This window comes from Candida jiufengensis (assembly GCF_024610255.1).
Source record: "Candida jiufengensis strain CBS 10846 chromosome Unknown scaffold5, whole genome shotgun sequence".
Classification (NCBI taxonomy): Eukaryota; Fungi; Ascomycota; class Pichiomycetes; order Serinales; family Debaryomycetaceae; genus Lodderomyces; species Lodderomyces jiufengensis.
This window is the reverse complement of record NW_026261558.1, coordinates 1,232,591-1,243,661: the sequence shown is the minus strand read 5'-3', so window position 1 is coordinate 1,243,661 and position 11,071 is coordinate 1,232,591. Positions and strand designations below refer to the sequence as shown.

Sequence of the window (11,071 nt, the reverse complement as noted above, 5' to 3'; positions counted from 1 at the left end):
AGAAGAAGTCACAATGACTGGATTATTCGAGAAATCAACTAATGAAGCAGGTAATTGGGTTAGTGCTACATTCGCAGAAGTAATTGAAACCACAACATTTACTGAGAGAATAGTTACTGAAATTGATGGTGTTTTACAAACTAAAGATGCTGAAGTAATTGGATACAACTACAATGGATTTGGAATGTACTACTTAACATCAATATTGGCAGATCCAACTGAAGACAGACATACAGTAACAGAAGCAGAATTTACAGGAATCGTGAGAGTAACTTCAGATGAAGCAAATTGGTGGTATACTACAACAGATATATTATCATCATACACTAGCACTTTTACTATTAATGACGATTTTGAACAAGCTACTCATATAGTATATGCATTCAATGAAGACGGAGAATGGATCACATCTACTTCAACGCATACCCCAGAATCCCAAACTAGATTAACTACATACACTACTAATGTTGATGATGAAGAAGTCACAATCACAGGATTATTCGAGAAATCAACTAATGAAGCAGGTAATTGGGTTAGTGCTACATTTGCAGAAGTAATTGAAACTACAACATTCACTGAAAGAATAGTAACAGAAATTAATGGTGTTTCACAAACCAAAGATGCCGAAGTTATAGGATACAATTATAATGGATTTGGAATGTACTACTTAACATCAATATTAGCAGACCCAACAGAAGCTAGATTCACGGTGACTGAAGCTGATTATACAGGAATAGTTAGAGTAACATCAGATGAAGAAAATTGGTGGTATACTACAACAGATATATTATCATCTTACACAAGTACTTATACTATCAATGATGATTTTGAACAAGCTACCCACATTGTATATGCATCAGTCAATGAAGACGGAGAATGGATCACATCTACTTCAGCGCATACCCCAGAATCCCAAACTAGATTAACTACATACACTACTAATGTTGATGATGAAGAAGTCACAATCACTGGATTATTCGAGAAATCAACTAATGAAGCAGGTAATTGGGTTAGTGCTACATTTGCAGAAGTAATTGAAACTACAACATTCACTGAAAGAATAGTAACAGAAATTAATGGTGTTTCACAAACCAAAGATGCCGAAGTTATAGGATACAATTATAATGGATTTGGAATGTACTACTTAACATCAATATTAGCAGACCCAACAGAAGCTAGATTCACGGTGACTGAAGCTGATTTTACAGGTATAGTCAGAGTTACGTCAGATGAAGAAAATTGGTGGTATACTACAACAGATATATTATCATCGTACACTAGCACTTTTACCATCAATGATGATTTTGAACAAGCTACTCATATTGTATATGCATCAGTCAACGAAGACGGAGAATGGATTACATCTACTTCAACACATACTCCAGAATCACAAACTAGATTAACTACCTATACCACTAGTGTTGATGATGAAGAAGTTACAATCACCGGATTATTTGAGAAATCAACTAATGAAGCAGGTAACTGGGTTAGTGCTACATTTGCAGAAGTAATTGAAACCACTACAGTCACTGAAAGAATAGTCACTGAAATTGATGGTGCTTTACAAACCAAAGATGCCGAAGTTATAGGGTACAATTATAATGGATTTGGAATGTACTACTTAACATCAATATTGGCGGATCCAACAGAAGCTACATTTACAGTGACTGAAGCTGATTATACAGGAATAGTTAGAGTTACATCAGATGAAGCAAATTGGTGGTATACTACAACAGATGTTTTAACCTTTGAGACAACATCTGCTGAGATAATTGAAACTACAGAAACGACGAACGAGCTTTATGTTGTTACCGGCGTGGAGGAATCATATAATATTATTGAAACTACATCAGAGATATCAATAGCCGAAACAGACTTTATTGAATCTACGTCAGAGATATCAATAGCTGAAACAGAGTTTATTGAAACAACGTCAGAGGTGTTAATAGCCGAAACAGAGTTTATTGAAACAACGTCCGAGATATCAATAGCTGAAACAGATTTTAGTGAAACAACGTTAGAGGTATTAATAGCTGAAACAAATATTCTTGAAACTATGTCAGAGATGTTAATAGCTGAAACAAGTATTATTGAAACTACGTCAGAGATATTAATAGCTGAAACAGATATTATTGAAACTACGTCAGAGATGTTAATAGCTGAAACAAGTATTATTGAAACTACGTCAGAGATATTAATAGCCGAAACAGATATTATTGAAACTACATCAGAGATATCAATAGCCGAAACAGATTTTATTGAATCTACGTCAGAGATATCAATAGCTGAAACAGAGTTTATTGAAACAACGTCAGAGGTGTTAATAGCCGAAACAGAGTTTATTGAAACAACGTCCGAGATATCAATAGCTGAAACAGATTTTAGTGAAACAACGTCAGAGGTATTAATAGCTGAAACAAATATTATTGAAACTACGTCAGAGATATCAATAGCTGAAACAAGTATTATTGAAACTACGTCAGAGATATTAATAGCTGAACCAGATATTCTTGAAACTACGTCAGAGATGTTAATAGCTGAAACAAATATTATTGAAACTACGTCAGAGATATCAATAGCTGAAACAGATTTTATTGAAACTACGTCAGAGATGTTAATAGCTGAAACAAGTATTATTGAAACTACGTCAGAGATATTAATAGCCGAAACAGATATTATTGAAACTACATCAGAGATATCAATAGCCGAAACAGATTTTATTGAAACTACGTCAGAGATATTAGCTGAAACAGATATTATTGAAACTACATCTACAACAACAGGTGGTATAGCTTCCTTTACATCAGTTGAATCGACTATTATTGAAACAACCGAATCTTCCACCTACAATGATACAAAAATGGATGTGTCAACGGAAGGAGGTAGAAACTTAGACATCTTCAGTGAAGAAACTACCACTATAGAACAATCATCAACCATTCTCACTTCGCAAGAACAAATCACAACTATTGCTGAAACATCAACTATGCTGACTTCTGAGGATCAAGTTTCAATCAACGAGTCCACTAGTGTTGTCGAAATTGTTCCGACTGAGGAACTTTTTGTTGTATATGCAATAATGGAAGAAGAATTAGAAACTTTCACAACTAATGGTACTCATATTAAATTAATGGACGGAGATCCAGTAATATTTGAAATTGATGATGATATTTTACAAATCGCAAACTTTGGATATATTCATGTTTCCACATCAGGTGCATTAGAAATTGCTGATATCGAAAATGCTACTAGAGGTTGGGCATATGAAAATGGAACATTAACTTTAGATTTCAGTTTATTGAATTTATTCAAGCGTGCAGATGAAGTTGAATTTTTTGCTTGTCCAGATGAATCAGGTTATTACATTCAAATAAATACAATGAATAGTCAAGCATGTGTCGCCCTTGATATAGTTATTGAACCAGTTGATGTTGTTGAGCCAACGATTTCTGATGTTATTGAAATGACTGAGCCGACAAGTACTGAAATAATTGATATTATAACAGCTACATTGGATTCACAAGAATCAATTGAAACATCAAACTTTGTACCTGAGGAAACCATTTTAGAAGAATCAATATCAGTGGCAGTTGAAACTCCAAATAGAACTGAAGTTCCGACTGAAGAAACCATTTTAGAAGAATCAATATCAGTGGCAGTTGAAACTTCAAATAGAACTGAAGTTCCGACTGAAGAGACTACTTTTGAAACAGCCACTGACAATATAGCATCGATTGGAGAAATAAGTTTGATCAATGAAGAGACCTTATCTACATCAGAATCTATTATTCAAGAAACAACACTAGTTGAAACGGTACCAACTCCAGAAAGCTCATTAATGGCAATGTCAAGAGACTTTATACTTGAATCAGAAACTAATACAAGTGATGAAATACTTGAAACAGAATCGACTGAGAAAATTGTGATAAATGGAGAAGAAACTACAATAATTCCATATTTATCAACTATGATTTATTGGAATGCCACAACTACAGATGACACTGTCACTACAATTGCAATAGAAGACTCAGCTGGATTATGTACTACAACATCGGAGAATGACTCAATCATTCCTAGTACTACGATCATAGATGAAGGTTTAGATACATTTATTTCCACGACAACAAGAAGTTCAACTGACTTTTCAATTTCAATTGATACTTCGACAGCTAAAGCTTCAGATTTGGAAACTTCAATGATCGTTCTATCACAACCACTGAACAAATTTGACTCAAATCACCTTGATCAATCTACAAACATCTTTACTGACACTTCGGTAAATACTTTTGTACAACCAAATTCAGCTACTGTTAAATCAGGTCAAGATAATACTAAATCATCAACAATCACAACACAAGACAAATCATTAACTAGTAAAACCATTAAAGTTATAACAATTACATCATGTAATTCATCATGTCAAAACTCATTAATTTCAGATAATATAGATTTTGAATGTCAAGATGAAAAATGTAAGTATACTGAAACTTTATCCAATACTATTGAAGAAATTGTTTCTACTTCCTTAGTCAATGAAATTCAAGAATCCCAATCAATTATTTCAGAAGAAGGAAATCATACAGTATATGCTGGTGGATCAAATGGCTTTAATACAATAATTCCATCCACTTTAATTTCCATTTTATTAATTTTATTCATTTAAGATAATTTAATTCTTTGATTTATTAGAGATAAATCATTTAATTTACGTTGTTTTTTTCAATTATTTTTCATTTAATTACAAATATTTTAATAAATTTTTCGGTTTATATTTTAATTTATGTTTTATCAAGTACTTTTTATTTTATACTTAATTATAATTTAATTCAATTTAATTTAAGTTTTAATGTTTTTCACTTATGTATATGTAGTATTAATGTTTTGTTGAGTATGTTTATATTTAATAAATAGTTCCCTTAATTAAATCTGAAACATGAAATTTGTGTTCCGGATAAATAGTTTAATTTTAAGTTTCCATAACAATTTTGTCTAATTTATAGTACTGTTTATAAATTATTATTGTTATTAATAAAATTATTCAAAGAATTTATTAACAATATTAATAGATTACTTATTTTGTATAATGAATACACATAAATATAGAGAAAACTAAGTATCACATATTTCAAATTAATATTAATTAGATTAAATGTAAAGCAAACTATTCATTACAAGAATTATTGTAGCAAATTTCACAAAATCTTTGAATTGAAAGATTAACATATTAAAACAAATACAGTTTATTGAAGCGTAAATTATGTGGGAGCTGAATTATAAAGGAAGAAATAATATAAAAACCTTTAAATAAAAATATAGTCAAATTAAATAACCAGCAATTTTAATTCTATAAAATAATATGAGGAGAAGTTTCATAATTAATTAATAGTACAAAAAATTTGGTAGCATTTATTTTAAGTAAATATTATAATATAGGAGTAATTATTATTAATAAGGATAAAATATAAACACACACATTAAATTATAAACAATACTGCAATATAAAATAAATTGTAATAAATTACACTACCATATTAAAATTATTAAAGTAAAGTAAGAAAAAGAATAGGTAGAATATAAATTCTCACTTATTTTTCTCACCATACAAATATTTTTTGTTACTACTTTTTTTATATAATATATTTTTACAACCATAGTATAAACCAATTTTAGTATGTATAATATAATACAATTAATAGTACAGTACTATAATAAAAATATATATATATACAATTAATAAAGTGAGACAAAAAAATTAATTTTTTTTACAACCAATTCATTTGCAACATATCAATTGAAATCAATCAAAACAATTAATATTGATACCAAAAATTGAGAATGAAAATTACAATTGAGGGAATATAATTGAAATCTTATAATAACAAAGTTAATGAATCAATTGAGTATTAATCAATCAATGATACACGCTTAAAAATGAATTTTCATCAAAAGTAGTTTATTCAATTGTGAATTTACACACAATTTAATATGATCAATTGGAGTTATTCATTAAAAGATTTTAACAATTAATCCAACAATTTTTGTTATTCTTACAATTTTTTTAACTAGTTGACGAAATTTTGACAACCAAAATTTTTTTAGGGGAGAGAGAAATTTCAAAAAAAAAGTGGGAAATAATTTTTGAATTTTTACAATTTTTTATTTTTAATTTCAATTTTTTTTAAATTTTGTTATACATAATTTTACATAATACAAATTTTGATCAATATAACACTACTTTTCAAGTTTTATAAAATAAACTATTCAAAGTATAAACAAATACACAAAACACGATATTCTCAAGTATTATTACTATTAATACTACTAACAATAATAATAATAATTAATAATAATAAATTTGTTTTGGTTTTCTAATTGTTGTGATTTCATAATTTTGAATTAATTATTGAATTGATATTGAATTCTAATTATTAATTATTATTTATACAATTTAGGTTTTCACTTTATCAATATATTTTTTTATATTACTTTTTTTTTTGTTAATAAATTTTTGGTTTTAAAGTTTTAACATCAATTTTATACTAACTAAAGTTTTTAATAAAGATTTTATAATATGTCAGCCCCAGGTGAAAAAAGAAAAGCTTCAAGAAAAAAGAAAGATCCAGATGCTCCAAAAAGATCATTATCTGCTTATATGTTTTTTGCAAATGAAAATAGAGATATTGTAAGAGCTGAAAATCCAGGTATTTCATTTGGTCAAGTTGGTAAAGCTCTTGGTGATAAATGGAAAGCTTTAACTGCTGAAGAAAAAGTTCCTTATGAAAATAAAGCTGAAGCTGATAAAAAAAGATATGAAAAAGAAAAAGCAGAATATGCAAAAAAAAACTCAGTTTAGAATCAATAAATACACAAAACCAAAAATCATCAACAACAACTTCTAAAATTAAACAACAACCACAACCACCACCACCATCAACACAACCGCAACAAATTCAACAACAACCAATTTCATCATCTTCTTCAATTCCTCCTCAACAACTTTTCCAACAATTCCAACAACCTCAACAATCTTTTCCTCCACCTCAACAATATCCTTACCAATTTCAAAATCAATTACCACCTCAACAACAATTTCAACAATTTTACCCAAATCAACAATTTAATCAAACTAATTTAAATCCAAATCAAACTCAAACTCAAAATCAAAATCAACAACAACAACCTCCATCATCTTCATCAAATCAACAAAATTCAAATGAATTTTATGATAATTCCCATTTTTATCCTAATTGGACATAAATCGAATTATAATACATTGTTGTAAATGTCGTGGTTTTTTTATGTTATTATTTTTATATATAAATTTTTATTAGTTTTTGAAGTATATAAATACTTCTCAATATTTACAAGTTTTTATAGTTTTTATATTTTTAAAGATTAAGAATAAATATTTTCATTTTATCGAGAAACTACTATATTTAAGAGAATTGAATCTCTACCTAATTCTTTCAATCAAAACCATTCATTATCATATTTCAGAATGTATTTAAGACGAGTGAACGAATTGTATTAGAAAGTTCTCGTTTCGACATAATTTAAATTTATGTATTTTGTAATAAGTGTAATGCGACTTAGGATTGCAGAAAAGTCTAAAATCTACGTCGAACTTGTCACTAACTTAAGACAAATAAATTACCGTGTGACAGTGTCTTACAATTTTTTTTATTAATCTGTTCTCTTTATAGTTTATTTTCAGATTATATGTGTCTTACAATTTTATTAATCTGTTCTCTTTATAGTTTATATAGCAAATAAATACATTTAATTGTCTACCACTATGCAACTGTTAGTAGCAAAAGTAAACCAAAAGTCTTACTTATTAAACAGATATTTATTTGAATATCCAAATCTATCTTATTTGGAAAACAGAAAAGTATTTATTAGAGTAATTTGGAAAAAAGTTCTACACTAAATGGTATTATCAACAAATATACAATCATACAATATACATTAAAGATTTTATGTATACAATCATACAATATACATTAAAGATTTTATGATAATTCTACATTCCAACAACATTGGATGTAATTGAAAATTTAATTTTGAATTAACTATTCAATTTGTTTTCATTAGAGTTTGTTCTTGAATCTCATCATCACCATCCCATTTTTATTAATATTAGAGAGAATGATTTTTTTCAATTAGTTTTCAGATTATGTGTGTCTTCAATTTTTTTTATAGTTTTGTATTTTTATAGTTTTATATAGTTTAATACAACGAGATGAAACTTTATACTCTTAAAAGAAAACGCTGAAGCATTATCAAACTTTTTTGATATTGCCTGTAAACATTTCCTATTCTAAAGTTTCACCTTCATTGAATGATCCATCAGAATTAAACGTGTACTAAGTGTTCCCAACCGCCAGCAAGTCAAGCACAAGAGCGACCCAAATTAACCTAATTAATTTACGTGGTGCAGGCCACAACCTTTCATCTGTTTAACCTCTAATTTCTCATTAAAAACCATCAATCTAATTAATTAAGATTTTTGGTACAGGGATGGCCTTTGACAAGCTCCACCTGTTGTTAATCCTAAGCATACTCCTAGAATTAAAATATCTTCTAATTTAGATTGTTATTATTATTTTTAAAACCCAAGTTGGTGGAAAAGAAGTATTTATTCAAACCAATTAAAACGAAAAGTAAATCATAGTTGGTAAAGCAGATTTGACAGTTGATGACCTTTTTTAGTTTGATTTTTTGTTCAATTAATTCAAAGCAAAGAAAGTATAGTATTTAAATTGTTTGTAAATTTAATTTATTACATCTATTTGTATTCTATTTTACAACTTCATAACAAAATGGTGGTCCTTAGAGTTTTACTTGCTTCACCTTTACTGCTCATTTAGATGACATAACTCTTGTCCAAAATCAAAATCTATTAAGGATTCATAGTAATGGGACCATAAGCTATAGAGCATGCATCAAAATTAATCATATTTTTACAATTATCAAAAGAACGACATATGATTTTGCTATGAATCTATTTTGATTATACTTATTGTTAATTATTGCAGGTCCGAGGACACTGACTGGACCCCATTTTAACACAGCCGACAGCAGGTGGACAAAGACTATTCAAAAACTATTGATGGCTTGTCGTCATTACGCAATGAAAGCCGAAGTGAGGATAATGTATGCACTAAAACCCTATTCCGCTAGTCAAAGTCCCTTCGGAAGATAAATATTGGCAAAATTAAGTTAAATTAGAGTTTCGCTTCACTTAATTGAGTGAATGGGCTAGCTTAAGTAATTATTTCATTTTATTTTTCTACATTGACCTAAGAAAGAAACAAGAGGTTGTTATTTTATAAATTCAGCTGAATTGCTTTAATGGTATTTACTTTAAAGAGCATAAGATGCCTTTAAATATATCACGCAATTCGATCTTTGAAGGTTTTAGTCAGGAAATGATGATTGCAATTGCTTTGCTTTATTTTGACTTTCGATCGTTCTTTAATCAACTTTTTCTCAATCTATTTTGTCTACCTTTTCATGAAACACATGTTCTGTTCCATAATAATTTTTTTTTCTGGGAAGTAGTTGGTAGATCACCAAATTTATTGCAACATATTTTTAAATTTAGCAACCTCTTTTTTTAAAATCAATTTTCAATCAGTTCCCAAATGTCTCAATTACCACCACCATATTATAACGATGATAAGAACTCATTTGCATTTCCAACAGTTCATAAAAGATGGCCAACTATTTTAAATGGAGCAATTGATGATGTTCAATTAACAATTGATGAAGATTCAAATTTAAAAGAATCCGGATCTAAGATCATAAATCAATTCAAACAATTATTAGATGATTTAAAAAATGATACAAAAGTTCGTGAATTCAATGAAATAGAAATCAAAGCCAACCCTGACTTAAAACATTTCAACAAGAGTTTAGAAAAATTCAATCAACAAAAAGAAGTAACTTGGCAAACTGGTCCTTGGTTATACTTGGAATGTTATTTATATCAATACATAAATAATTTTTTCATATTAAGTGGTGAATCATATTGGCATTCATTTGATATTTTTCAAAGATTAAAAACTAAAACTTTCAAACAATCAGAATTAGGAGTATTAGAATTATGTAAAAGATATGAATCATTAAGTAAACAATTAAATAAAACAGATGAAGAAACTTTACATTTGTTATTTATTGAATTTATTGATATTTCATTATGGGGAAATGCAACTGATTTATCATTATTAGCAGGTGATGTAAGTTTAGAAGATATTAAATCAGTTCAAGGAGCAGAAGTTCGTAAAAAAAATGAAGAAAAAATTATTGTTAATGATTTAAAACAAGCATGGAATGAAACTAATTTAAAACAAGGCAGTAATTCAAGAATTGATATTATATTAGATAATTCAGGGTTTGAGTTATTTGCAGATTTAATTTTAAGTTTATATTTATTGGACTCAAATTTAACTAACGAAATCCATTTACATTGTAAAGAAATCCCATGGTTTGTTAGTGATACAATGATAAAAGATTTTCATGATTTGATTGATCAAATGAAAGATAAGAATTTTTATCCAGAAATATATAAAACCGATCCAAAAGCTATTGAGTTAGTTTATTCAAAAATTGAAAATTATTATAATGACAAAAAAATCATAGTGGAATCTCATCCATTTTGGACTTTAGATTACAATTACTGGTTAATTCCAGGATTCAGTGACTTATATGACAATTTAAAAAAATCGAAATTAATAATATTTAAAGGTGATTTAAATTATAGAAAATTAACTGGTGATTTACAATGGCCAAAAACAACTACTTTCAAAGAATCAATTCAAGATTTAGCTACTAGTGGATTACCAATATTATCTTTACGTACTTGTAAAGCTGATGTTGTTGTTGGATTACCTGAAGGATTAGAAGAAAAATTACAAAAACAAGCTGATAATTGGGCTACGAGTGGGAAATATGCTGTTATATCTTATAACAAGTAAATCAAACAAATACCAAAAAACATGCAAAAAATATGCTTAATAGAAATCTTAGATAGAAATCAATTAATAGACTTATAATTTTTATGATAAAT

The 11,071-nt window shown here is 28.1% G+C and overlaps 3 protein-coding genes across 3 annotated transcripts; all 3 read left to right on the top strand. All coding sequences in view use genetic code 12, as the record gives it.

Moving 5' to 3' along the window:
* KGF54_001949 (uncharacterized protein) lies at positions 1 to 4,663 on the top strand (the record flags this gene model as incomplete). Its single annotated transcript, XM_051762374.1, has 1 exon — positions 1 to 4,663. A coding segment is annotated over one exon (4,663 nt), but the record flags the coding sequence as incomplete, so codon positions are not given.
* A 1,908-nt stretch (positions 4,664 to 6,571) lies between these two features.
* On the top strand, positions 6,572 to 7,257 carry NHP6A (high-mobility group nucleosome-binding protein; the record flags this gene model as incomplete). The annotated part of the gene is made up of 2 exons (XM_051762373.1): positions 6,572 to 6,734; positions 6,854 to 7,257. 2 exons carry the CDS (start codon positions 6,572 to 6,574, stop codon positions 7,255 to 7,257), a joined length of 567 nt encoding a protein of 188 aa, XP_051621486.1.
* Positions 7,258 to 9,647: 2,390 nt separating this feature from the next.
* On the top strand, positions 9,648 to 10,979 carry HRT2 (putative methyltransferase; the record flags this gene model as incomplete). Its single annotated transcript, XM_051762372.1, has 1 exon — positions 9,648 to 10,979. One exon carries the CDS (start codon positions 9,648 to 9,650, stop codon positions 10,977 to 10,979), a length of 1,332 nt encoding a protein of 443 aa, XP_051621485.1.
* Positions 10,980 to 11,071: the final 92 nt, after the last annotated feature.